Here is a 27345-nt window from a genome sequence, read left to right as displayed (position 1 = left end):
ACATAGGCGTGTGTTTGTGGCATTGTTTGTTCCTCTGACTTGTGGGCAGAGAGGCTTCCCTAACATCTTTAGTGTATTAAAGAGTTCATCTGGCTCTGGTATTTACAGCCACACTCTGAACCCTCTCCTCTCCTCTCCTCTCCTCTCCTCTCCTCTCCTCTCCTCTCCTCTCCTCTCCTCTCCTCTCCTCTCCTCTCCTCTCCTCTCCTCTCCTCTCCTCTCCTCTCCTCTCCTCTCCTCTCCTCTCCTCTCCTCTCCTCTCCTCTCCTCTCCTCTCCTCTCCTCTCCAATAGTCATAGATTTCTCTATGTCACACTCCCCTCAGTCCACTAGGTGGGGCTAAACACAAACTGTTACTTTTGACAGATTACTTCTCACTCCTACCTCTTGTGTGTGAGTTTTGTTTATGTGGTTTAACAATTAGGAGTTGATACACAGATTAGTGACTGGCATTGCAGGACTCAGCTTCTGTAGGTCCATCTGGAGTGTGTTTGTGGCTTTCTAAATCTGGAGGCCAGCTTTGTTCTGAATAAAATGACTTACAGCCTCCAGTGGTGCCTGCCTGTTCACAGAGGTGACTAATAGTGCAATATGGTACCATGTCTGTCTAGAACAAGATACCTCTCTGTCTAGCTACTTGTTTTCAGAAAGGAACGGTGGATGTATGTTCTGTCTTCTACATTGCCAGTGTGGTTTCTACAGGTGTTTTCCGTGGCATAATAAATACCATTGTGATTTTTTGTGTGGTTTTTCCTTAAATTTAAACGGAATCTCAACAGAATCTGAAGTATAAAATCTGAAGTGGGAGCAAATTATATCAGTATCAAAAAAAATACTAAATCAAAAATTTCAATGATGACAATCTTACAACTATTTACAACTATTTCCCCGTATAGTAGCGCGTAACATGGTTTTGGGGGGGTGCTGGGTGGTCCAGGCATGAGTCTGGCTTTGGTGTGTTCCAGTCCTCCCTCTTATTTCCTCAACCAGCCAGCCTAGTGAGTCTCTCCTACTATATAAGTTCCCTCACCCCAGCCAGATCCCATTCCTCAGTGTTTCTGTGTACCTGGAGGAGCTTCCTGGGATATCATCATGAAGATCCTGTTTGTAGCTCTCTTTGCTGTGTTTGTCCTGTCTAACTTTGACATGGCGGACTCCTCTTCTTATGATAAGATAGTCTACCACAGTAAAGTCAGAGCAAGAAAAGAGGGGTAAGTTTATTATTTTAAATTAGTATTGTTATTATTATTATTATTATTATCATTAGTAGTAGTAGTAGAATTGTTATTGTTATTATTGGTATTATTATTTGTATTATTATTATTGGTATTATTGCTGTTATTATTATTGGTATTATTATTTGTATTATTATTATTGGTATTATTGCTGTTATTATTATTGGTATTATTATTTGTATTATTATTATTGGTATTATTGCTGTTATTATTATTGGTATTATTATTTGTATTATTATTATTGGTATTATTGCTGTTATTATTATTGGTATTATTATTTGTATTATTATTATTGGTATTATTGCTGTTATTATTATTGGTATTATTATTTGTATTATTATTATTGGTATTATTGCTGTTATTATTATTGGTATTATTATTTGTATTATTATTATTGGTATTATTGCTGTTATTATTATCTGAAGGACTTGATCTGTATTTACTGATTTATACTGATGCTACACAGTCTCTACAAATGTGTCATGCAGTCCAAACTTTTGCTGAGTTGAAACACTACTCTTTTTCTGCTTTTATGATCATTTACGGAAACAAATTATATCATTAAACAAATTATATCAGAGACTTTCATTCTGAATATGATTATTTCATAGTTTCTAAATGAATCATGCTTTAAAGTTCAACATTTAAGAGCTAATGTAAATAAATTGCTATGTCAGATACATTTTTATGAAAGCAAAATTAACAAAAGTGAAATAACAAAAGTGAAATATACTGTGAATATGAAATAAGGATAAGAAATCAAACAGGCATACAGTATTTATTACATGGTATGCTGAGTGCGGAACACTTTAGATATTCCAAATGTGTTCATTTAACCATCTGTCTCCTCTGTTTCCCTGCCGACCGTTAGACCCAACGTGTGCGCTCTGCAGCAGGCCATGGGGACCACGAAGAAGTACTTCAGCACGTGTCGTAACTGGTATCAAGGGGCCATCTGTGGAAAGAAAGCGTAAGTGAAGTTTAGTTTTTTGGGGGCTCCTCCAGGACACATTCTTTCCTTTGTGTTCAAATATGAATAATATGACACTGCTAGGTTAGGGTCCTCTGTATGGACCACAGAGGATGTGTCCCAAATTGCTCCGTATTACCAATATAGTGCACTACTTTTGGCCCATAGGGGGTCATGGGGCTCTGGTCAAAAGTAGTGCACTATATATATGCCATTTAGCAGACGCTTTTATCCAAAGCGACTTACAGTCATGTCTGCATACATTCTACGTATGGGTGGTCCCGGGGATCGAACCCACTCCTATGGACCACATAACGTCAGAGCAGAGCTTAATAATAACAATAATAATAATCATCATTTGGTGGGTGCTTATATTTGTCCTTTTTCGCACATGTACAGGTGTGTATTAATACAAGTATGAATTGGTCATGTTTTTTTTGTTCATATCCCCAACTCCCCCTGAGACACCCTCAGAGAGTGGGTTCACAGCCAAGGGTAACATTCCCTCACTTGGAAGTCAGTGTAACAGATTTATGTGCCTTTCGTGAGGCACGGATTATACGGTGTATGTGTAATGGTACGGCTTATACGGGGTATGTGCTATGGTACGGGTTATACGGGGTATGTGTTATGGCACGGTTTATACGGTGTATGTGTTATGGTACGGATTATACGGGGTATGTGTTATGGTACGGGTTATACGGGGTATGTGTTATGGTACGGTTTATACGGGGTATGTGTTATGGTACGGGTTATACGGGGTATGTGTTATGGTACGGGTTATACGGGGTATGTGTTATGGCACGGATTATACGGTGTATGTGTTATGGTACGGTTTATACAGAGTATGTGCTATGGTATGGATTATACAGGGTATGTGTAATGGTACGGATTATACAGGGTATGTGTTATGGTATGGATTATACAGGGTATGTGTTATGGTACGGTTTATACAGGGTATGTGCTATGCTATGGTATGGATTATACAGGGTATGGTAATGGTATGTGTTATGGATTATACAGGGTATGTGTTATGGTACGGATTATACAGGGTATGTGTTATGGTACGGATTATACAGGGTATGTGTTATGGTACGGATTAATACAGGGTATGTGTTATGGTATGGATTATACAGGGTATGTGTTATGGTACGGATTATACAGGGTATGTGCTATGGTACGGATTATACAGGGTATGTGCTATGGTATGGGTTATACAGGGTATGTGTTATGGTACGGATAATACAGGGTATGTGTTATGGTACGGATATACAGGGTATGTGCTATGGTACGGATATACAGGGTATGAGCTATGGTACGGAATATACAGGGTATGTGTAATGGTACGGATTATACAGGGTATGTGTTATGGTACGGATTATACAGGGTATGTGTTATGGTACGGATTATACAGGGTATGTGTTATGGTACGGATTATACAGGGTATGTGTTATGGTACGGATTATACAGGGTATGTGTTATGGTACGGATTATACAGGGTATGTGTTATGGTACGGATTATACTGGGTATGTGCTATGGTACGGATTATACAGGGTATGTGTAATGTTACGGGTTATACAGGGTATGTGTAATGTTACGGATTATACGGGGTATGTGTTATGGTACGGCTTATACTGGGTATGTGCTATGGTATGGATTATACGGGGTATGTGTTATGGAACGGTTTATACTGGGTATGTGTTATGGTACGGATTATACAGGGTATGTGTTATGGTACGGATTATACTGGGTATGTGTTATGGTACGGATTATACAGGGTATGTGTTAAGGTATGGGTTAAACAAGTATGTGTAGTACTCCCGGGTGGCTCAGTGGTCTAAGGCACTGGATGCTGAGTAGTGTTCTATCCTCCTGGATGCTGAGCAGTGTTCTATGCTCCTGGAGCATATAGGGAGTTCCCTATATAGTGTACTACTTTTGACCAGAGCCAAAAGTAGTCCCCTATATAGAGGATAGGGTGCCATTTGGGACGCAGGGGAGTTTTAGGAAAGATAACAAAAGGTCTGTGTTATCTTTGACTAATGTTGCCACTAACATCAGAGGAATGTCTAATGTATAAGGATGACCTGCCATCAAATGCCCTCTCATCATCTTCATCCATGTTGAGAAACAAAGAGACCTTTAATGGTACTATGACTGAACTTGAACTTGAGAGAGAGAGTAGTTGTGAAGGATAGGTTTAATTAACATAAACACGAACAGCAGTAAAGAATAATCTAGGAGGATGACGGACCATCAAATACCATCTCTTCATCTAGTGTATGTTGGGAAACAAAGACTACTCTGAAGAGAGTTCAGAGGGTTTAGTAATGAACGTCAAAAGGAACCAGATTTAAGATTATACCCAAGCAAGCCTTCAACTCCTACATCAATGCACAATCCCAAGCATTATAAAGGTCCTGGTTACTATGGTTATGATGGTATTATTGTGTGGTGAGCGTGGTCGCCGTAGGGACGCCACAGTGGTGCACCGCTGGTTCCTGGCTCTGATAGGGCAGTAATGTGTCAGCCATATTTACTGGTTGGAGGTTGAAACAGTGGAAACTCTTTGAGCACAGACAGAAAGGACAGAGCCCACATAGGGCAGAGAGGTTTCCACATAGTGCTGCTCACACGAAACAGACACAGTATAACCACATATTATAACAACCACATAGTATTTCAAGGATCACATTGGAAAAAAGTATATTCCAAAGTACTTTCATGTGAAATCTATTATTGTTAGTGTTCTATGCTAGCTATGCTCCTGGATGTTGAGTTGTGTTCTATGCTAGCTATGCTCCTGGATGCTGAGTAGTGTTCTATGATCCTGGATGCTGAGTAGTGTTCTATGATCCTGGATGCTGAGTCGTGTTCTATGCTAGCTATCCTCCTGGATACTGAGTAGTGTTCTATGCTCCTGTATGATGAGTAGTGTTCTATGCTCCTGGATACTGAGTAGTGTTCTATCCTCATGGATACTAAGTAGTGTTCTATGCTAGCAATGCTCCTGGATACTGAGTAGTGTTCTATCCTCCTGGATACTAAGTAGTGTTCTATCTTCCTGGATACTGAGTAGTGTTCTATGGTCCTAGATACTGAGTAGTGTTCTATGATCCTGGATGCTGAGTAGTGTTCTATGCTCCTGGAAACTGAGTAGTGTTCTATGCTCCTGGATGCTGAGTAGTGTTCTATCCTCCTGGATACTGAGTAGTGTTCTATGTTGTTGGATGCTGAGTTGTGCTCTATGCTAGCTATCCTCCTGGATTCTGAGTAGTGTTCTATGCTCCTGGATGCTGAGTAGTGTTCTATGTTGTTGGATGCTGAGTAGTGTTCTATGCTCCTGGATGCTGAGTAGTGTTCTATGCTCCTGGATGCTGAGTAGTGTTCTATGTTGTTGGATGCTGAGTAGTGTTCTATGTTGTTGGGTGCTGAGTAGTGTTCTATCTTCCTGGATCCTTAGTAGTGTTCTATGCTAGCTATGCTCCTGGATGCTGAGTAGTGTTCTATGTTGTTGGATACTGAGTAGTGTTCTATCTTCCTGGATCCTTAGTAGTGTTCTATGCTAGCTATGCTCCTGGAAGCTGAGTAGTGTTCTATGCTCCTGGATGCTGAGTAGTGTTCTATCCTCCTGGATGCTGAGTAGTGTTCTATCCTCCTGGATACTGAGTAGTGTTCTATACTCCTGGATGCTGAGTAGTGTTCTATGCTCCTGGAAACTGAGTAGTGTTCTATGCTCCTGGATGCTGAGTAGTGTTTTATGCTAGCTATGCTCCTGGAAGCTGAGTAGTGTTCTATGCTCTTGGATGCTGAGTAGTGTTCTATGCTAGCAATGCTTCTGGATGCTGAGTAGTGTTCTATGCTAGCTATGCTTCTGGATGCTGAGTAGTGTTCTATGCTAGCTATGCTTCTGGATGCTGAGTAGTGTTCTATGCGCCTGGATGCTGAGTAGTGTTCTATGCTAGCTATGTTCCTGGATGCTGAGTAGTGTTCTATGATCCTGGATTCTGAGTAGTGTTCTATGCTCCTGGATGATGAGTAGTGTTCTATGCTCCTGGATGCTGAGTAGTGTTCTATGCTCCTGGATGCTGAGTAACGTTCTATGCTAGCTATCCTCCTGTATTCTGAGTAGTGTTCTATGCTCCTGGAAGCTGAGTAGTGTTCTATGCTCCTGCTTCTGGATGCTGAGTAGTGTCCTATGCTATATGCTCCTGGAAGCTGAGTAGTGTTCTATGCTCCTGGATGCTGAGTAGTGTTCTATGTGGATGCTGATGCGTTCTATGCTAGCTATCCTCCTGTATTCTGAGTAGTGTTCTATGCTTCTGGATGCTGAGTAGTGTTCTATGCTAGCTATGTTCCTGGATGCTGAGTAGTGTTCTATGATCCTGGATTCTGAGTAGTGTTCTATGCTCCTGGATGATGAGTAGTGTTCTATGCTCCTGGATGCTGAGTAGTGTTCTATGCTCCTGGATGCTGAGTAACGTTCTATGCTAGCTATCCTCCTGTATTCTGAGTAGTGTTCTATGCTCCTGGAAGCTGAGTAGTGTTCTATGCTCTTGGATGCTGAGTAGTGTTCTATGCTAGCCATGCTTCTGGATGCTGAGTAGTGTCCTATGCTAGCTATGCTCCTGGAAGCTGAGTAGTGTTCTATGCTCCTGGATGCTGAGTAGTGTTCTATGCTAGCTATCCTCCTGTATTCTGAGTAGTGTTCTATGCTTCTGGATGCTGGGTAGTGTTCTATGCTAGCTATGTTCCTGGATGCTGAGTAGTGTTCTATGATCCTGGATTCTGAGTAGTGTTCTATGCTCCTGGATGCTGAGTAGTGTTCTATGCTCCTGGATGTTGAGTAGTGTTCTATGCTCCTGGATGCTGAGTAGTGCTCTATGCTAGCTATCCTCCTGGATTCTGAGTAGTGTTCTATGCTCCTGGATGCTGAGTAGTGTTCTATGCTCCTGGATGCTGAGTAGTGTTCTATGCTAGCTATGCTCCTGGATGCTGAGTAGTGTTCTATGCTCATGGATGCTGAGTAGTGTTCTATGTTGTTGGATGCTGAGTAGTGTTCTTTCCTCCTGGATACTGAGTAGTGTTCTATGCTAGCTATGCTCCTGGATGCTGAGTAGTGTTCTATGCTCCTGGATGCTGAGTAGTGCTCTTTGCTAGCTATCCTCCTGGATTCTGAGTAGTGTTCTATGCTCCTAGATGCTGAGTAGTGTTCTTTCCTCCTGGATACTGATAGTGTTCTATGCTAGCTATGCTCCTGGATGCTGAGTAGTGTTCTATGCTCATGGATGCTGAGTAGTGTTCTATGTTGTTGGATGCTGAGTAGTGTTCTATGTTGTTGGATGCTGAGTAGTCTTCTATGCTAGCTATGCTCCTGGATGCTGAGTAGTGTTCTATGCTAGCTATGCTCCTGGATACTGAGTAGTGTTCTATCCTCCTGGATACTAAGTAGTGTTCTATGCTCCTGGATACTGAGTAGTGTTCTATGCTCCTAGATACTGAGTAGTGTTCTATGATCCTGGATGCTGAGTAGTGTTCTATGCTCCTGGATGCTGAGTAGTGTTCTATGATCCTGGATGCTGAGTAGTGATCTATGCTCATGGACGCTGAGTAGTGTTCTATGCTCCTGGATGCTGAGTAGGGTCATATTCTCCTGGATGCTGGGTAGTGTTCTATGCTCCTGGATGCTGAGTAGTGTTCTATGTTCCTGGATGCTGAGTAGTGTTCTATGATCCTGGATTCTGAGTAGTGTTCTATGCTCCTGGATGATGAGTAGTGTTCTATGCTCCTGGATGCTGAGTAGTGTTCTATGCTCCTGGATGCTGAGTAACGTTCTATGCTAGCTATCCTCCTGTATTCTGAGTAGTGTTCTATGCTCCTGGAAGCTGAGTAGTGTTCTATGCTCTTGGATGCTGAGTAGTGTTCTATGCTAGCCATGCTTCTGGATGCTGAGTAGTGTCCTATGCTAGCTATGCTCCTGGAAGCTGAGTAGTGTTCTATGCTCCTGGATGCTGAGTAGTGTTCTATGCGCCTGGATGCTGAGTAGCGTTCTATGCTAGCTATCCTCCTGTATTCTGAGTAGTGTTCTATGCTTCTGGATGCTGAGTAGTGTTCTATGCTAGCTATGTTCCTGGATGCTGAGTAGTGTTCTATGATCCTGGATTCTGAGTAGTGTTCTATGCTCCTGGATGATGAGTAGTGTTCTATGCTCCTGGATGCTGAGTAGTGTTCTATGCTCCTGGATGCTGAGTAACGTTCTATGCTAGCTATCCTCCTGTATTCTGAGTAGTGTTCTATGCTCCTGGAAGCTGAGTAGTGTTCTATGCTCTTGGATGCTGAGTAGTGTTCTATGCTAGCCATGCTTCTGGATGCTGAGTAGTGTCCTATGCTAGCTATGCTCCTGGAAGCTGAGTAGTGTTCTATGCTCCTGGATGCTGAGTAGTGTTCTATGCTAGCTATCCTCCTGTATTCTGAGTAGTGTTCTATGCTTCTGGATGCTGGGTAGTGTTCTATGCTAGCTATGTTCCTGGATGCTGAGTAGTGTTCTATGATCCTGGATTCTGAGTAGTGTTCTATGCTCCTGGATGCTGAGTAGTGTTCTATGCTCCTGGATGTTGAGTAGTGTTCTATGCTCCTGGATGCTGAGTAGTGCTCTATGCTAGCTATCCTCCTGGATTCTGAGTAGTGTTCTATGCTCCTGGATGCTGAGTAGTGTTCTATGCTCCTGGATGCTGAGTAGTGTTCTATGCTAGCTATGCTCCTGGATGCTGAGTAGTGTTCTATGCTCATGGATGCTGAGTAGTGTTCTATGTTGTTGGATGCTGAGTAGTGTTCTTTCCTCCTGGATACTGAGTAGTGTTCTATGCTAGCTATGCTCCTGGATGCTGAGTAGTGTTCTATGCTCCTGGATGCTGAGTAGTGCTCTTTGCTAGCTATCCTCCTGGATTCTGAGTAGTGTTCTATGCTCCTAGATGCTGAGTAGTGTTCTTTCCTCCTGGATACTGAGTAGTGTTCTATGCTAGCTATGCTCCTGGATGCTGAGTAGTGTTCTATGCTCATGGATGCTGAGTAGTGTTCTATGTTGTTGGATGCTGAGTAGTGTTCTATGTTGTTGGATGCTGAGTAGTCTTCTATGCTAGCTATGCTCCTGGATGCTGAGTAGTGTTCTATGCTAGCTATGCTCCTGGATACTGAGTAGTGTTCTATCCTCCTGGATACTAAGTAGTGTTCTATGCTCCTGGATACTGAGTAGTGTTCTATGCTCCTAGATACTGAGTAGTGTTCTATGATCCTGGATGCTGAGTAGTGTTCTATGCTCCTGGATGCTGAGTAGTGTTCTATGATCCTGGATGCTGAGTAGTGATCTATGCTCATGGACGCTGAGTAGTGTTCTATGCTCCTGGATGCTGAGTAGGGTCATATTCTCCTGGATGCTGGGTAGTGTTCTATGCTCCTGGATGCTGAGTAGTGTTCTATGTTCCTGGATGCTGAGTAGTGTTCTATGCTCCTGGATGCTGAGTAGTGTTCTATGTTGTTGGATGCTGAGTAGTGTTCTATGCTCCTGGATGCTGAGTAGTGTTCTATGCTCCTGGATGCTGAGTAGTGTTCTATGTTGTTGGATGCTGAGTAGTGTTCTATGTTGTTGGATGCTGAGTAGTGTTCTATGTTGTTGGATCCTGAGTAGTGTTCTATGCTAGCTATGCTCCTGGATGCTGAGTAGTGTTCTATCCTCCTGGATGCTGAGTAGTGTTCTATCCTCCTGGATGCAGAGTAGTGTTCTATGCTCCTGGATACTGAGTAGTGTTCTATGCTAGCTATGCTCCTGGAAGCTGAGTAGTGTTCTATGCTCCTGGATGCTGAGTAGTGTTCTATCCTCCTGGATGCTGAGTAGTGTTCTATCCTCCTGGATACTGAGTAGTGTTCTATGCTCCTGGAAACTGAGTAGTGTTCTATGCTCCTGGATGCTGAGTAGTGTTTTATGCTAGCTATGCTCCTGGAAGCTGAGTAGTGTTCTATGCTCCTGGATGCTGAGTAGTGTTCTATGCTCCTGGACGCTGAGTAGTGTTCTATGTGCCTGGATGCTGAGTAGCGTTCTATGCTAGCTATCCTCCTGTATTCTGAGTAGTGTTCTATGCTTCTGGATGCTGGGTAGTGTTCTATGCTAGCTATGTTCCTGGATGCTGAGTAGTGTTCTATGATCCTGGATTCTGAGTAGTGTTCTATGCTCCTGGATGCTGAGTAGTGTTCTATGCTCCTGGATGTTGAGTAGTGTTCTATGCTCCTGGATGCTGAGTAGTGCTCTATGCTAGCTATCCTCCTGGATTCTGAGTAGTGTTCTATGCTCCTGGATGCTGAGTAGTGTTCTATGCTCCTGGATGCTGAGTAGTGTTCTATGCTAGCTATGCTCCTGGATGCTGAGTAGTGTTCTATGCTCATGGATGCTGAGTAGTGTTCTATGTTGTTGGATGCTGAGTAGTGTTCTTTCCTCCTGGATACTGAGTAGTGTTCTATGCTAGCTATGCTCCTGGATGCTGAGTAGTGTTCTATGCTCCTGGATGCTGAGTAGTGCTCTTTGCTAGCTATCCTCCTGGATTCTGAGTAGTGTTCTATGCTCCTAGATGCTGAGTAGTGTTCTTTCCTCCTGGATACTGAGTAGTGTTCTATGCTAGCTATGCTCCTGTATGCTGAGTAGTGTTCTATGCTCATGGATGCTGAGTAGTGTTCTATGTTGTTGGATGCTGAGTAGTGTTCTATGTTGTTGGATGCTGAGTAGTCTTCTATGCTAGCTATGCTCCTGGATGCTGAGTAGTGTTCTATGCTAGCTATGCTCCTGGATACTGAGTAGTGTTCTATCCTCCTGGATACTAAGTAGTGTTCTATGCTCCTGGATACTGAGTAGTGTTCTATGCACCTAGATACTGAGTAGTGTTCTATGATCCTGGATGCTGAGTAGTGTTCTATGCTCCTGGATGCTGAGTAGTGTTCTATGATCCTGGATGCTGAGTAGGGTCATATTCTCCTGGATGCTGGGTAGTGTTCTATGCTCCTGGATGCTGAGTAGTGTTCTATGTTCCTGGATGCTGAGTAGTATTCTATGCTCGTGGATGCTGAGTTGTGCTCTATGCTAGCTATCCTCCTGGATTCTGAGTAGTGTTCTATGCTCCTGGATGCTGAGTAGTGTTCTATGTTGTTGGATGCTGAGTAGTGTTCTATGCTCCTGGATGCTGAGTAGTGTTCTATGCTCCTGGATGCTGAGTAGTGTTCTATGTTGTTGGATGCTGAGTAGTGTTCTATGTTGTTGGATGCTGAGTAGTGTTCTATGCTAGCTATGCTCCTGGATGCTGAGTAGTGTTCTATCCTCCTGGATGCTGAGTAGTGTTCTATCCTCCTGGATGCAGAGTAGTGTTCTATGCTCCTGGATACTGAGTAGTGTTCTATGCTAGCTATGATCCTGGAAGCTGAGTAGTGTTCTATGCTCCTGGATGCTGAGTAGTGTTCTATCCTCCTGGATGCTGAGTAGTGTTCTATCCTCCTGGATACTGAGTAGTGTTCTATGCTCCTGGAAACTGAGTAGTGTTCTATGCTCCTGGATGCTGAGTAGTGTTTTGTGCTAGCTATGCTCCTGGAAGCTGAGTAGTGTTCTATGCTCCTGGATGCTGAGTAGTGTTCTATGCTCCTGGACGCTGAGTAGTGTTCTATGTGCCTGGATGCTGAGTAGCGTTCTATGCTAGCTATCCTCCTGTATTCTGAGTAGTGTTCTATGCTTCTGGATGCTGAGTAGTGTTCTATGCTAGCTATGTTCCTGGATGCTGAGTAGTGTTCTATGATCCTGGATGCTGAGTAGTGATCTATGCTCCTGGATTCTGAGTAGTGTTCTATGATCCTGGATGTTGAGTAGTGTTCTTTGCTCCTGGAAACTGAGTAGTGTTCTATGCTCCTGGATGCTGAGTAGTGTTTTATGCTAGCTATGCTCCTGGAAGCTGAGTAGTGTTCTATGCTCCTGGATGCTGAGTAGTGTTCTATGCTCCTGGACGCTGAGTAGTGTTCTATGTGCCTGGATGCTGAGTAGCGTTCTATGCTAGCTATCCTCCTGTATTCTGAGTAGTGTTCTATGCTCCTGGATGCTGAGTAGTGCTCTATGCTAGCTATCCTCCTGGATTCTGAGTAGTGATCTATGCTCCTGGATGCTGAGTAGTGTTCTATGCTCCTGGATGCTGAGTAGTGTTTTATGCTAGCTATGCTCCTGGAAGCTGAGTAGTGTTCTATGCTCATGGATGCTGAGTAGTGTTCTATGTTGTTGGATGCTGAGTAGTGTTCTATGTTGTTGGATGCTGAGTAGTCTTCTATGCTAGCTATGATCCTGGATGCTGAGTAGTGTTCTATGATCCTGGATGCTGAGTAGTGTTCAATGCTCCTGGATACTGAGTAGTGTTCTATGCTCCTGGATACTGAGTAGTGTTCTATGCTCCTGGATGCTGAGTAGTGATCTATGCTCCTGGATGCTGAGTAGTGTTCTATGCTCCTGGATGCTGAGTAGTGTTTTATGCTAGCTATGCTCCTGGAAGCTGAGTAGTGTTCTATGCTCCTGGATGCTGAGTAGTATTCTATGCTCCTGGACGCTGAGTAGTGTTCTATGCGCCTGGATGCTGAGTAGCATTCTATGCTAGCTATCCTCCTGTATTCTGAGTAGTGTTCTAAGCTTCTGGATGCTGAGTAGTGTTCTATGCTAGCTATGTTCCTGGATGCTGAGTAGTGTTCTATGATCCTGGATGCTGAGTAGTGATCTATGCTCCTGGATTCTGAGTAGTGTTCTATGCTCCTGGATGCTGAGTAGTGTTCTATGCTCCTGGATGCTGAGTAGTGTTCTATGCTCCTGGATGCTGAGTAGTGTTCTATGTTGTTGGATGCTGAGTAGTGTTCTATGTTGTTGGATGCTGAGTAGTCTTCTATGCTAGCTATGCTCCTGGATGCTGAGTAGTGATCTATGCTCCTGGATTCTGAGTAGTGTTCTATGCTCCTGGATGCTGAGTAGTGTTCTATGCTCCTGGATGCTGAGTAGTTTTCTATGATCCTGGATGCTGAGTAGTGTTCTATGATCCTGGATGCTGAGTAGTGTTCTATGTTGTTGGATGCTGAGTAGTGTTCTATGTTGTTGGATGCTGAGTAATCTTCTATGCTAGCTATGCTCCTGGATGCTGAGTAGTGTTCTATGATCCTGGATGCTGAGTAGTGTTCTATGATCCTGGATGCTGAGTAGTGTTCTATGATCCTGGATGCTGAGTAGTGTTCAATGCTCCTGGATACTGAGTAGTGTTCTATGCTCCTGGATGCTGAGTAGTGTTCAATGCTAGCTATGCTCCTGGATGCTGAGTAGTGTTCTATGATCCTGGATGCTGAGTAGTGATCTATGCTCCTGGATGCTGAGTAGTGTTCTATGCTCCTGGATGCTGAGTAGTGTTCTATGCTCCTGGATGCTGAGTAGTATTCTATGCTCCTGGACGCTGAGTAGTGTTCTATGCGCCTGGATGCTGAGTAGCATTCTATGCTAGCTATCCTCCTGTATTCTGAGTAGTGTTCTAAGCTTCTGGATGCTGAGTAGTGTTCTATGCTAGCTATGTTCCTGGATGCTGAGTAGTGTTCTATGATCCTGGATGCTGAGTAGTGATCTATGCTCCTGGATTCTGAGTAGTGTTCTATGCTCCTGGATGCTGAGTAGTGTTCTATGCTCCTGGATGCTGAGTAGTGTTCTATGCTCCTGGATGCTGAGTAGTGTTCTATGTTGTTGGATGCTGAGTAGTCTTCTATGCTAGCTATGCTCCTGGATGCTGAGTAGTGATCTATGCTCCTGGATTCTGAGTAGTGTTCTATGCTCCTGGATGCTGAGTAGTGTTCTATGCTCCTGGAGGCTGAGTAGTTTTCTATGATCCTGGATGCTGAGTTGTGTTCTATGATCCTGGATGCTGAGTAGTGTTCTATGTTGTTGGATGCTGAGTAGTGTTCTATGTTGTTGGATGCTGAGTAATCTTCTATGCTAGCTATGCTCCTGGAAGCTGAGTAGTGTTCTATGCTCCTGGATACTGAGTAGTATTCTATGCTCCTGGACGCTGAGTAGTGTTCTATGCGCCTGGATGCTGAGTAGCATTCTATGCTAGCTATCCTCCTGTATTCTGAGTAGTGTTCTAAGCTTCTGGATGCTGAGTAGTGTTCTATGCTAGCTATGTTCCTGGATGCTGAGTAGTGTTCTATGGTCCTGGATGCTGAGTAGTGATCTATGCTCCTGGATTCTGAGTAGTGTTCTATGCTCCTGGATGCTGAGTAGTGTTCTATGCTCCTGGATGCTGAGTAGTGTTCTATGCTCCTGGATGCTGAGTAGTGTTCTATGTTGTTGGATGCTGAGTAGTGTTCTATGTTGTTGGATGCTGAGTAGTCTTCTATGCTAGCTATGCTCCTGGATGCTGAGTAGTGATCTATGCTCCTGGATTCTGAGTAGAGTTCTATGCTCCTGGATGCTGAGTAGTGTTCTATGCTCCTGGATGCTGAGTAGTTTTCTATGATCCTGGATGCTGAGTAGTGATCTATGCTCCTGGATTCTGAGTAGAGTTCTATGCTCCTGGATGCTGAGTAGTGTTCTATGCTCCTGGATGCTGAGTAGTTTTCTATGATCCTGGATGCTGAGTAGTGTTCTATGATCCTGGATGCTGAGTAGTGTTCTATGTTGTTGGATGCTGAGTAGTGTTCTATGTTGTTGGATGCTGAGTAATCTTCTATGCTAGCTATGCTCCTGGATGCTGAGTAGTGTTCTATGATCCTGGATGCTGAGTAGTGTTCTATGATCCTGGATGCTGAGTAGTGTTCTATGATCCTGGATGCTGAGTAGTGTTCAATGCTCCTGGATACTGAGTAGTGTTCTATGCTCCTGGATGCTGAGTAGTGTTCAATGCTAGCTATGCTCCTGGATGCTGAGTAGTGTTCTATGATCCTGGATGCTGAGTAGTGATCTATGCTCCTGGATGCTGAGTAGTGTTCTATGCTCCTGGATGCTGAGTAGTGTTCTATGCTCCTGGATTCTGAGTAGTGTTCTTTCCTCCTGGATACTGAGTAGTGTTCTATGCTCCTGGATGCTGAGTAGTGTTCTATGCTAGCCATGCTCCTGGATGCTCAGTAGTGTTCTATGCTAGCTATGCTCCTGGATGCTGAGTAGTGTTCTATGCTCCTGGATTCTGAGTAGTGTTCTATGCTCCTAGATGCTGAGTAGTGTTCTATGCTCCTGGATTCTGAGTAGTGTTCTTTCCTCCTGGATACTGAGTAGTGTTCTATGCTCCTGGATGCTGAGTAGTGTTCTATGCTAGCTATGCTCCTGGATGCTGAGTAGTGTTCTATGTTGTTGGATGCTGAGTAGTGCTCTATGTTAGCTATCCTCCTGGATTCTGAGTAGTGTTCTATGATCCTGGATGCTGAGTAGTGTCATATTCTCCTGGATGCTGAGTAGTGTTCTATCCTCCTGGATGCTGAGTAGTGTTCTATGATCCTGGATGCTGAGTAGTGTTCTATGATCCTGGATGCTGAGTAGTGTTCTATGATCCTGGATGCTGAGTAGTGTTCAATGCTCCTGGATACTGAGTAGTGTTCTATGCTCCTGGATGCTGAGTAGTGTTCAATGCTAGCTATGCTCCTGGATGCTGAGTAGTGTTCTATGATCCTGGATGCTGAGTAGTGATCTATGCTCCTGGATGCTGAGTAGTGTTCTATGCTCCTGGATGCTGAGTAGTGTTCTATGCTCCTGGATTCTGAGTAGTGTTCTTTCCTCCTGGATACTGAGTAGTGTTCTATGCTCCTGGATGCTGAGTAGTGTTCTATGCTAGCCATGCTCCTGGATGCTCAGTAGTGTTCTATGCTAGCTATGCTCCTGGATGCTGAGTAGTGTTCTATGCTCCTGGATTCTGAGTAGTGTTCTATGCTCCTAGATGCTGAGTAGTGTTCTATGCTCCTGGATTCTGAGTAGTGTTCTTTCCTCCTGGATACTGATTAGTGTTCTATGCTCCTGGATGCTGAGTAGTGTTCTATGCTAGCTATGCTCCTGGATGCTGAGTAGTGTTCTATGTTGTTGGATGCTGAGTAGTGCTCTATGTTAGCTATCCTCCTGGATTCTGAGTAGTGTTCTATGATCCTGGATGCTGAGTAGTGTCATATTCTCCTGGATGCTGAGTAGTGTTCTATCCTCCTGGATTCTGAGTAGTGTTCTATGCTCCTAGATGCTGAGTAGTCTTCTTTCCTCCTGGATACTGAGTAGTGTTCTATGCTCCTGGATGCTGTGTAGTGTCATATTCTCCTGGATGCTGAGTAGTGCTCTATGCTCCTGGATGCTGAGTAGTGTTCTATGCTCCTGGATGCTGAGTAGTTTTCTATGATCCTGGATGCTGAGTAGTGTTCTATGATCCTGGATGCTGAGTAGTGTTCTATGTTGTTGGATGCTGAGTAGTGTTCTATGTTGTTGGATGCTGAGTAGTGTTCTATGCTAGCTATGCTCCTGGATGCTGAGTAGTGTTCTATCCTCCTGGATGCTGACTAGTGTTCTATCCTCCTGGATGCAGAGTAGTGTTCTATATTCCCGGATACTGAGTAGTGTTCTATGCTCCTGGATGCTGAGTAGTGTTCTATGCTAGTTATGATCCTGGATGCTGAGTAGTGTTCTATGCTTCTGGATGCTGAGTAGTGTTCTATGTTGTTGGATACTGAGTAGTGTTCTATCTTCCTGGATCCTTAGTAGTGTTCTATGCTAGCTATGCTCCTGGATGCTGAGTAGTGTTCTATGTTGTTGGATGCTGAGTAGTGTTCTATGTTGTTGGATGCTGAGTAGTGTTCTATGCTAGCTATGTTCCTGGATGCTGAGTAGTGTTCTATGATCCTGGATGCTGAGTAGTGATCTATGCTCCTGGATTCTGAGTAGTGTTCTATGCTCCTGGATGCTGAGTAGTGTTCTATGCTCCTGGATGCTGAGTAGTGTTCTATGCTAGTTATGATCCTGGATGCTGAGTAGTGTTCTATGCTTCTGGATGCTGAGTAGTGTTCTATGTTGTTGGATACTGAGTAGTGTTCTATCTTCCTGGATCCTTAGTAGTGTTCTATGCTAGCTATGTTCCTGGATGCTGAGTAGTGTTCTATGATCCTGGATGCTGAGTAGTGATCTATGCTCCTGGATTCTGAGTAGTGTTCTATGCTCCTGGATGCTGAGTAGTGTTCTATGCTCCTGGATGCTGAGTAGTGTTCTATGCTCCTGGATGCTGAGTAGTGTTCTATGTTGTTGGATGCTGAGTAGTGTTCTATGTTGTTGGATGCTGAGTAGTCTTCTATGCTAGCTATGCTCCTGGATGCTGAGTAGTGATCTATGCTCCTGGATTCTGAGTAGAGTTCTATGCTCCTGGATGCTGAGTAGTGTTCTATGCTCCTGGATGCTGAGTAGTTTTCTATGATCCTGGATGCTGAGTAGTGTTCTATGATCCTGGATGCTGAGTAGTGTTCTATGTTGTTGGATGCTGAGTAGTGTTCTATGTTGTTGGATGCTGAGTAATCTTCTATGCTAGCTATGCTCCTGGATGCTGAGTAGTGTTCTATGATCCTGGATGCTGAGTAGTGTTCTATGATCCTGGATGCTGAGTAGTGTTCTATGATCCTGGATGCTGAGTAGTGTTCAATGCTCCTGGATACTGAGTAGTGTTCTATGCTCCTGGATGCTGAGTAGTGTTCAATGCTAGCTATGCTCCTGGATGCTGAGTAGTGTTCTATGATCCTGGATGCTGAGTAGTGATCTATGCTCCTGGATGCTGAGTAGTGTTCTATGCTCCTGGATGCTGAGTAGTGTTCTATGCTCCTGGATTCTGAGTAGTGTTCTTTCCTCCTGGATACTGAGTAGTGTTCTATGCTCCTGGATGCTGAGTAGTGTTCTATGCTAGCCATGCTCCTGGATGCTCAGTAGTGTTCTATGCTAGCTATGCTCCTGGATGCTGAGTAGTGTTCTATGCTCCTGGATTCTGAGTAGTGTTCTATGCTCCTAGATGCTGAGTAGTGTTCTATGCTCCTGGATTCTGAGTAGTGTTCTTTCCTCCTGGATACTGAGTAGTGTTCTATGCTCCTGGATGCTGAGTAGTGTTCTATGCTAGCTATGCTCCTGGATGCTGAGTAGTGTTCTATGTTGTTGGATGCTGAGTAGTGCTCTATGTTAGCTATCCTCCTGGATTCTGAGTAGTGTTCTATGATCCTGGATGCTGAGTAGTGTCATATTCTCCTGGATGCTGAGTAGTGTTCTATCCTCCTGGATGCTGAGTAGTGTTCTATGATCCTGGATGCTGAGTAGTGTTCTATGATCCTGGATGCTGAGTAGTGTTCTATGATCCTGGATGCTGAGTAGTGTTCAATGCTCCTGGATACTGAGTAGTGTTCTATGCTCCTGGATGCTGAGTAGTGTTCAATGCTAGCTATGCTCCTGGATGCTGAGTAGTGTTCTATGATCCTGGATGCTGAGTAGTGATCTATGCTCCTGGATGCTGAGTAGTGTTCTATGCTCCTGGATGCTGAGTAGTGTTCTATGCTCCTGGATTCTGAGTAGTGTTCTTTCCTCCTGGATACTGAGTAGTGTTCTATGCTCCTGGATGCTGAGTAGTGTTCTATGCTAGCCATGCTCCTGGATGCTCAGTAGTGTTCTATGCTAGCTATGCTCCTGGATGCTGAGTAGTGTTCTATGCTCCTGGATTCTGAGTAGTGTTCTATGCTCCTAGATGCTGAGTAGTGTTCTATGCTCCTGGATTCTGAGTAGTGTTCTTTCCTCCTGGATACTGAGTAGTGTTCTATGCTCCTGGATGCTGAGTAGTGTTCTATGCTAGCTATGCTCCTGGATGCTGAGTAGTGTTCTATGTTGTTGGATGCTGAGTAGTGCTCTATGTTAGCTATCCTCCTGGATTCTGAGTAGTGTTCTATGATCCTGGATGCTGAGTAGTGTTCTATGCTTCTGGATGCTGGGTAGTGTTCTATGCTAGCTATGTTCCTGGATGCTGAGTAGTGTTCTATGATCCTGGATTCTGAGTAGTGTTCTATGCTCCTGGATGCTGAGTAGTGTTCTATGCTCCTGGATGTTGAGTAGTGTTCTATGCTCCTGGATGCTGAGTAGTGCTCTATGCTAGCTATCCTCCTGGATTCTGAGTAGTGTTCTATGCTCCTGGATGCTGAGTAGTGTTCTATGCTCCTGGATGCTGAGTAGTGTTCTATGCTAGCTATGCTCCTGGATGCTGAGTAGTGTTCTATGCTCATGGATGCTGAGTAGTGTTCTATGTTGTTGGATGCTGAGTAGTGTTCTTTCCTCCTGGATACTGAGTAGTGTTCTATGCTAGCTATGCTCCTGGATGCTGAGTAGTGTTCTATGCTCCTGGATGCTGAGTAGTGCTCTTTGCTAGCTATCCTCCTGGATTCTGAGTAGTGTTCTATGCTCCTAGATGCTGAGTAGTGTTCTTTCCTCCTGGATACTGTAGTGTTCTATGCTAGCTATGCTCCTGTATGCTGAGTAGTGTTCTATGCTCATGGATGCTGAGTAGTGTTCTATGTTGTTGGATGCTGAGTAGTGTTCTATGTTGTTGGATGCTGAGTAGTCTTCTATGCTAGCTATGCTCCTGGATGCTGAGTAGTGTTCTATGCTAGCTATGCTCCTGGATACTGAGTAGTGTTCTATCCTCCTGGATACTAAGTAGTGTTCTATGCTCCTGGATACTGAGTAGTGTTCTATGCACCTAGATACTGAGTAGTGTTCTATGATCCTGGATGCTGAGTAGTGTTCTATGCTCCTGGATGCTGAGTAGTGTTCTATGATCCTGGATGCTGAGTAGGGTCATATTCTCCTGGATGCTGGGTAGTGTTCTATGCTCCTGGATGCTGAGTAGTGTTCTATGTTCCTGGATGCTGAGTAGTATTCTATGCTCGTGGATGCTGAGTTGTGCTCTATGCTAGCTATCCTCCTGGATTCTGAGTAGTGTTCTATGCTCCTGGATGCTGAGTAGTGTTCTATGTTGTTGGATGCTGAGTAGTGTTCTATGCTCCTGGATGCTGAGTAGTGTTCTATGCTCCTGGATGCTGAGTAGTGTTCTATGTTGTTGGATGCTGAGTAGTGTTCTATGTTGTTGGATGCTGAGTAGTGTTCTATGCTAGCTATGCTCCTGGATGCTGAGTAGTGTTCTATCCTCCTGGATGCTGAGTAGTGTTCTATCCTCCTGGATGCAGAGTAGTGTTCTATGCTCCTGGATACTGAGTAGTGTTCTATGCTAGCTATGATCCTGGAAGCTGAGTAGTGTTCTATGCTCCTGGATGCTGAGTAGTGTTCTATCCTCCTGGATGCTGAGTAGTGTTCTATCCTCCTGGATACTGAGTAGTGTTCTATGCTCCTGGAAACTGAGTAGTGTTCTATGCTCCTGGATGCTGAGTAGTGTTTTGTGCTAGCTATGCTCCTGGAAGCTGAGTAGTGTTCTATGCTCCTGGATGCTGAGTAGTGTTCTATGCTCCTGGACGCTGAGTAGTGTTCTATGTGCCTGGATGCTGAGTAGCGTTCTATGCTAGCTATCCTCCTGTATTCTGAGTAGTGTTCTATGCTTCTGGATGCTGAGTAGTGTTCTATGCTAGCTATGTTCCTGGATGCTGAGTAGTGTTCTATGATCCTGGATGCTGAGTAGTGATCTATGCTCCTGGATTCTGAGTAGTGTTCTATGATCCTGGATGTTGAGTAGTGTTCTTTGCTCCTGGAAACTGAGTAGTGTTCTATGCTCCTGGATGCTGAGTAGTGTTTTATGCTAGCTATGCTCCTGGAAGCTGAGTAGTGTTCTATGCTCCTGGATGCTGAGTAGTGTTCTATGCTCCTGGACGCTGAGTAGTGTTCTATGTGCCTGGATGCTGAGTAGCGTTCTATGCTAGCTATCCTCCTGGATTCTGAGTAGTGATCTATGCTCCTGGATGCTGAGTAGTGTTCTATGCTCCTGGATGCTGAGTAGTGTTTTATGCTAGCTATGCTCCTGGAAGCTGAGTAGTGTTCTATGCTCATGGATGCTGAGTAGTGTTCTATGTTGTTGGATGCTGAGTAGTGTTCTATGTTGTTGGATGCTGAGTAGTCTTCTATGCTAGCTATGATCCTGGATGCTGAGTAGTGTTCTATGATCCTGGATGCTGAGTAGTGTTCAATGCTCCTGGATACTGAGTAGTGTTCTATGCTCCTGGATACTGAGTAGTGTTCTATGCTCCTGGATGCTGAGTAGTGATCTATGCTCCTGGATGCTGAGTAGTGTTCTATGCTCCTGGATGCTGAGTAGTGTTTTATGCTAGCTATGCTCCTGGAAGCTGAGTAGTGTTCTATGCTCCTGGATGCTGAGTAGTATTCTATGCTCCTGGACGCTGAGTAGTGTTCTATGCGCCTGGATGCTGAGTAGCATTCTATGCTAGCTATCCTCCTGTATTCTGAGTAGTGTTCTAAGCTTCTGGATGCTGAGTAGTGTTCTATGCTAGCTATGTTCCTGGATGCTGAGTAGTGTTCTATGATCCTGGATGCTGAGTAGTGATCTATGCTCCTGGATTCTGAGTAGTGTTCTATGCTCCTGGATGCTGAGTAGTGTTCTATGCTCCTGGATGCTGAGTAGTGTTCTATGCTCCTGGATGCTGAGTAGTGTTCTATGTTGTTGGATGCTGAGTAGTGTTCTATGTTGTTGGATGCTGAGTAGTCTTCTATGCTAGCTATGCTCCTGGATGCTGAGTAGTGATCTATGCTCCTGGATTCTGAGTAGTGTTCTATGCTCCTGGATGCTGAGTAGTGTTCTATGCTCCTGGATGCTGAGTAGTTTTCTATGATCCTGGATGCTGAGTAGTGTTCTATGATCCTGGATGCTGAGTAGTGTTCTATGTTGTTGGATGCTGAGTAGTGTTCTATGTTGTTGGATGCTGAGTAATCTTCTATGCTAGCTATGCTCCTGGATGCTGAGTAGTGTTCTATGATCCTGGATGCTGAGTAGTGTTCTATGATCCTGGATGCTGAGTAGTGTTCTATGATCCTGGATGCTGAGTAGTGTTCAATGCTCCTGGATACTGAGTAGTGTTCTATGCTCCTGGATGCTGAGTAGTGTTCAATGCTAGCTATGCTCCTGGATGCTGAGTAGTGTTCTATGATCCTGGATGCTGAGTAGTGATCTATGCTCCTGGATGCTGAGTAGTGTTCTATGCTCCTGGATGCTGAGTAGTGTTCTATGCTCCTGGATGCTGAGTAGTATTCTATGCTCCTGGACGCTGAGTAGTGTTCTATGCGCCTGGATGCTGAGTAGCATTCTATGCTAGCTATCCTCCTGTATTCTGAGTAGTGTTCTAAGCTTCTGGATGCTGAGTAGTGTTCTATGCTAGCTATGTTCCTGGATGCTGAGTAGTGTTCTATGATCCTGGATGCTGAGTAGTGATCTATGCTCCTGGATTCTGAGTAGTGTTCTATGCTCCTGGATGCTGAGTAGTGTTCTATGCTCCTGGATGCTGAGTAGTGTTCTATGCTCCTGGATGCTGAGTAGTGTTCTATGTTGTTGGATGCTGAGTAGTCTTCTATGCTAGCTATGCTCCTGGATGCTGAGTAGTGATCTATGCTCCTGGATTCTGAGTAGTGTTCTATGCTCCTGGATGCTGAGTAGTGTTCTATGCTCCTGGAGGCTGAGTAGTTTTCTATGATCCTGGATGCTGAGTTGTGTTCTATGATCCTGGATGCTGAGTAGTGTTCTATGTTGTTGGATGCTGAGTAGTGTTCTATGTTGTTGGATGCTGAGTAATCTTCTATGCTAGCTATGCTCCTGGAAGCTGAGTAGTGTTCTATGCTCCTGGATACTGAGTAGTATTCTATGCTCCTGGACGCTGAGTAGTGTTCTATGCGCCTGGATGCTGAGTAGCATTCTATGCTAGCTATCCTCCTGTATTCTGAGTAGTGTTCTAAGCTTCTGGATGCTGAGTAGTGTTCTATGCTAGCTATGTTCCTGGATGCTGAGTAGTGTTCTATGGTCCTGGATGCTGAGTAGTGATCTATGCTCCTGGATTCTGAGTAGTGTTCTATGCTCCTGGATGCTGAGTAGTGTTCTATGCTCCTGGATGCTGAGTAGTGTTCTATGCTCCTGGATGCTGAGTAGTGTTCTATGTTGTTGGATGCTGAGTAGTGTTCTATGTTGTTGGATGCTGAGTAGTCTTCTATGCTAGCTATGCTCCTGGATGCTGAGTAGTGATCTATGCTCCTGGATTCTGAGTAGAGTTCTATGCTCCTGGATGCTGAGTAGTGTTCTATGCTCCTGGATGCTGAGTAGTTTTCTATGATCCTGGATGCTGAGTAGTGATCTATGCTCCTGGATTCTGAGTAGAGTTCTATGCTCCTGGATGCTGAGTAGTGTTCTATGCTCCTGGATGCTGAGTAGTTTTCTATGATCCTGGATGCTGAGTAGTGTTCTATGATCCTGGATGCTGAGTAGTGTTCTATGTTGTTGGATGCTGAGTAGTGTTCTATGTTGTTGGATGCTGAGTAATCTTCTATGCTAGCTATGCTCCTGGATGCTGAGTAGTGTTCTATGATCCTGGATGCTGAGTAGTGTTCTATGATCCTGGATGCTGAGTAGTGTTCTATGATCCTGGATGCTGAGTAGTGTTCAATGCTCCTGGATACTGAGTAGTGTTCTATGCTCCTGGATGCTGAGTAGTGTTCAATGCTAGCTATGCTCCTGGATGCTGAGTAGTGTTCTATGATCCTGGATGCTGAGTAGTGATCTATGCTCCTGGATGCTGAGTAGAGTGTTCTATGCTCCTGGATGCTGAGTAGTGTTCTATGCTCCTGGATTCTGAGTAGTGTTCTTTCCTCCTGGATACTGAGTAGTGTTCTATGCTCCTGGATGCTGAGTAGTGTTCTATGCTAGCCATGCTCCTGGATGCTCAGTAGTGTTCTATGCTAGCTATGCTCCTGGATGCTGAGTAGTGTTCTATGCTCCTGGATTCTGAGTAGTGTTCTATGCTCCTAGATGCTGAGTAGTGTTCTATGCTCCTGGATTCTGAGTAGTGTTCTTTCCTCCTGGATACTGAGTAGTGTTCTATGCTCCTGGATGCTGAGTAGTGTTCTATGCTAGCTATGCTCCTGGATGCTGAGTAGTGTTCTATGTTGTTGGATGCTGAGTAGTGCTCTATGTTAGCTATCCTCCTGGATTCTGAGTAGTGTTCTATGATCCTGGATGCTGAGTAGTGTCATATTCTCCTGGATGCTGAGTAGTGTTCTATCCTCCTGGATGCTGAGTAGTGTTCTATGATCCTGGATGCTGAGTAGTGTTCTATGATCCTGGATGCTGAGTAGTGTTCTATGATCCTGGATGCTGAGTAGTGTTCAATGCTCCTGGATACTGAGTAGTGTTCTATGCTCCTGGATGCTGAGTAGTGTTCAATGCTAGCTATGCTCCTGGATGCTGAGTAGTGTTCTCCTGGATGCTGAGTAGTGATCTATGCTCCTGGATGCTGAGTAGTGTTCTATGCTCCTGGATGCTGAGTAGTGTTCTATGCTCCTGGATTCTGAGTAGTGTTCTTTCCTCCTGGATACTGAGTAGTGTTCTATGCTCCTGGATGCTGAGTAGTGTTCTATGCTGCCATGCTCCTGGATGCTCAGTAGTGTTCTATGCTAGCTATGCTCCTGGATGCTGAGTAGTGTTCTATGCTCCTGGATTCTGAGTAGTGTTCTATGCTCCTAGATGCTGAGTAGTGTTCTATGCTCCTGGATTCTGAGTAGTGTTCTTTCCTCCTGGATACTGATTAGTGTTCTATGCTCCTGGATGCTGAGTAGTGTTCTATGCTAGCTATGCTCCTGGATGCTGAGTAGTGTTCTATGTTGTTGGATGCTGAGTAGTGCTCTATGTTAGCTATCCTCCTGGATTCTGAGTAGTGTTCTATGATCCTGGATGCTGAGTAGTGTCATATTCTCCTGGATGCTGAGTAGTGTTCTATCCTCCTGGATTCTGAGTAGTGTTCTATGCTCCTAGATGCTGAGTAGTCTTCTTTCCTCCTGGATACTGAGTAGTGTTCTATGCTCCTGGATGCTGTGTAGTGTCATATTCTCCTGGATGCTGAGTAGTGCTCTATGCTCCTGGATGCTGAGTAGTGTTCTATGCTCCTGGATGCTGAGTAGTTTTCTATGATCCTGGATGCTGAGTAGTGTTCTATGATCCTGGATGCTGAGTAGTGTTCTATGTTGTTGGATGCTGAGTAGTGTTCTATGTTGTTGGATGCTGAGTAGTGTTCTATGCTAGCTATGCTCCTGGATGCTGAGTAGTGTTCTATCCTCCTGGATGCTGACTAGTGTTCTATCCTCCTGGATGCAGAGTAGTGTTCTATATTCCCGGATACTGAGTAGTGTTCTATGCTCCTGGATGCTGAGTAGTGTTCTATGCTCCTGGATGCTGAGTAGTGTTCTATGCTTCTGGATGCTGAGTAGTGTTCTATGTTGTTGGATACTGAGTAGTGTTCTATCTTCCTGGATCCTTAGTAGTGTTCTATGCTATATGCTCCTGGATGCTGAGTAGTGTTCTATGTTGTTGGATGCTGAGTAGTGTTCTATGTTGTTGGATGCTGAGTAGTGTTCTATGCTAGCTATGTTCCTGGATGCTGAGTAGTGTTCTATGATCCTGGATGCTGAGTAGTGATCTATGCTCCTGGATTCTGAGTAGTGTTCTATGCTCCTGGATGCTGAGTAGTGTTCTATGCTCCTGGATGCTGAGTAGTGTTCTATGCTAGTTATGATCCTGGATGCTGAGTAGTGTTCTATGCTTCTGGATGCTGAGTAGTGTTCTATGTTGTTGGATACTGAGTAGTGTTCTATCTTCCTGGATCCTTAGTAGTGTTCTATGCTAGCTGTTCCTGGATGCTGAGTAGTGTTCTATGATCCTGGATGCTGAGTAGTGATCTATGCTCCTGGATTCTGAGTAGTGTTCTATGCTCCTGGATGCTGAGTAGTGTTCTATGCTCCTGGATGCTGAGTAGTGTTCTATGCTCCTGGATGCTGAGTAGTGTTCTATGTTGTTGGATGCTGAGTAGTGTTCTATGTTGTTGGATGCTGAGTAGTCTTCTATGCTAGCTATGCTCCTGGATGCTGAGTAGTGATCTATGCTCCTGGATTCTGAGTAGAGTTCTATGCTCCTGGATGCTGAGTAGTGTTCTATGCTCCTGGATGCTGAGTAGTTTTCTATGATCCTGGATGCTGAGTAGTGTTCTATGATCCTGGATGCTGGATGCTCTATGTTGTTGGATGCTGAGTAGTGTTCTATGTTGTTGGATGCTGAGTAATCTTCTATGCTAGCTATGCTCCTGGATGCTGAGTAGTGTTCTATGATCCTGGATGCTGAGTAGTGTTCTATGATCCTGGATGCTGAGTAGTGTTCTATGATCCTGGATGCTGAGTAGTGTTCAATGCTCCTGGATACTGAGTAGTGTTCTATGCTCCTGGATGCTGAGTAGTGTTCAATGCTAGCTATGCTCCTGGATGCTGAGTAGTGTTCTATGATCCTGGATGCTGAGTAGTGATCTATGCTCCTGGATGCTGAGTAGTGTTCTATGCTCCTGGATGCTGAGTAGTGTTCTATGCTCCTGGATTCTGAGTAGTGTTCTTTCCTCCTGGATACTGAGTAGTGTTCTATGCTCCTGGATGCTGAGTAGTGTTCTATGCTAGCCATGCTCCTGGATGCTGAGTAGTGTTCTATGCTAGCTATGCTCCTGGATGCTGAGTAGTGTTCTATGCTCCTGGATTCTGAGTAGTGTTCTATGCTCCTGGATGCTGAGTAGTGTTCTATGCTCCTGGATTCTGAGTAGTGTTCTTTCCTCCTGGATACTGAGTAGTGTTCTATGCTCCTGGATGCTGAGTGGTGTTCTATGCTAGCTATGCTCCTGGATGCTGAGTAGTGTTCTATGTTGTTGGATGCTGAGTAGTGCTCTATGTTAGCTATCCTCCTGGATTCTGAGTAGTGTTCTATGATCCTGGATGCTGAGTAGTGTCATATTCTCCTGGATGCTGAGTAGTGTTCTATCCTCCTGGATGCTGAGTAGTGTTCTATGATCCTGGATGCTGAGTAGTGTTCTAT

At 44.3% G+C, this 27345-nt stretch overlaps 1 protein-coding gene across 2 annotated transcripts in view; it reads left to right on the top strand.

Moving 5' to 3' along the window:
* The first annotated feature begins 1007 nt into the window (after window positions 1–1007).
* LOC124005889 (periostin-like) overlaps window positions 1008–27345 on the top strand; it is a 67744-nt gene continuing 41406 nt past the window's right edge. The window contains exons 1-2 of one of the 2 annotated variants that reach the window (XM_046315529.1): window positions 1008–1211; window positions 2107–2205. In XM_046315529.1, coding sequence (XP_046171485.1) covers window positions 1093–1211; window positions 2107–2205 — 218 coding nt within the window. In that variant the 5' untranslated portion in view covers window positions 1008–1092. The remainder of the gene's footprint in view (window positions 1212–2106; window positions 2206–27345) is intronic. The other variant, XM_046315530.1, reaches the window with a different exon arrangement.

This window comes from Oncorhynchus gorbuscha, linkage group LG19 (assembly GCF_021184085.1).
Source record: "Oncorhynchus gorbuscha isolate QuinsamMale2020 ecotype Even-year linkage group LG19, OgorEven_v1.0, whole genome shotgun sequence".
In the NCBI taxonomy this organism is placed as follows: Eukaryota; Metazoa; Chordata; class Actinopteri; order Salmoniformes; family Salmonidae; genus Oncorhynchus; species Oncorhynchus gorbuscha.
Note: the sequence above shows the minus strand (reverse complement) of the source record. Positions and strands in the feature narration are given on the sequence as shown.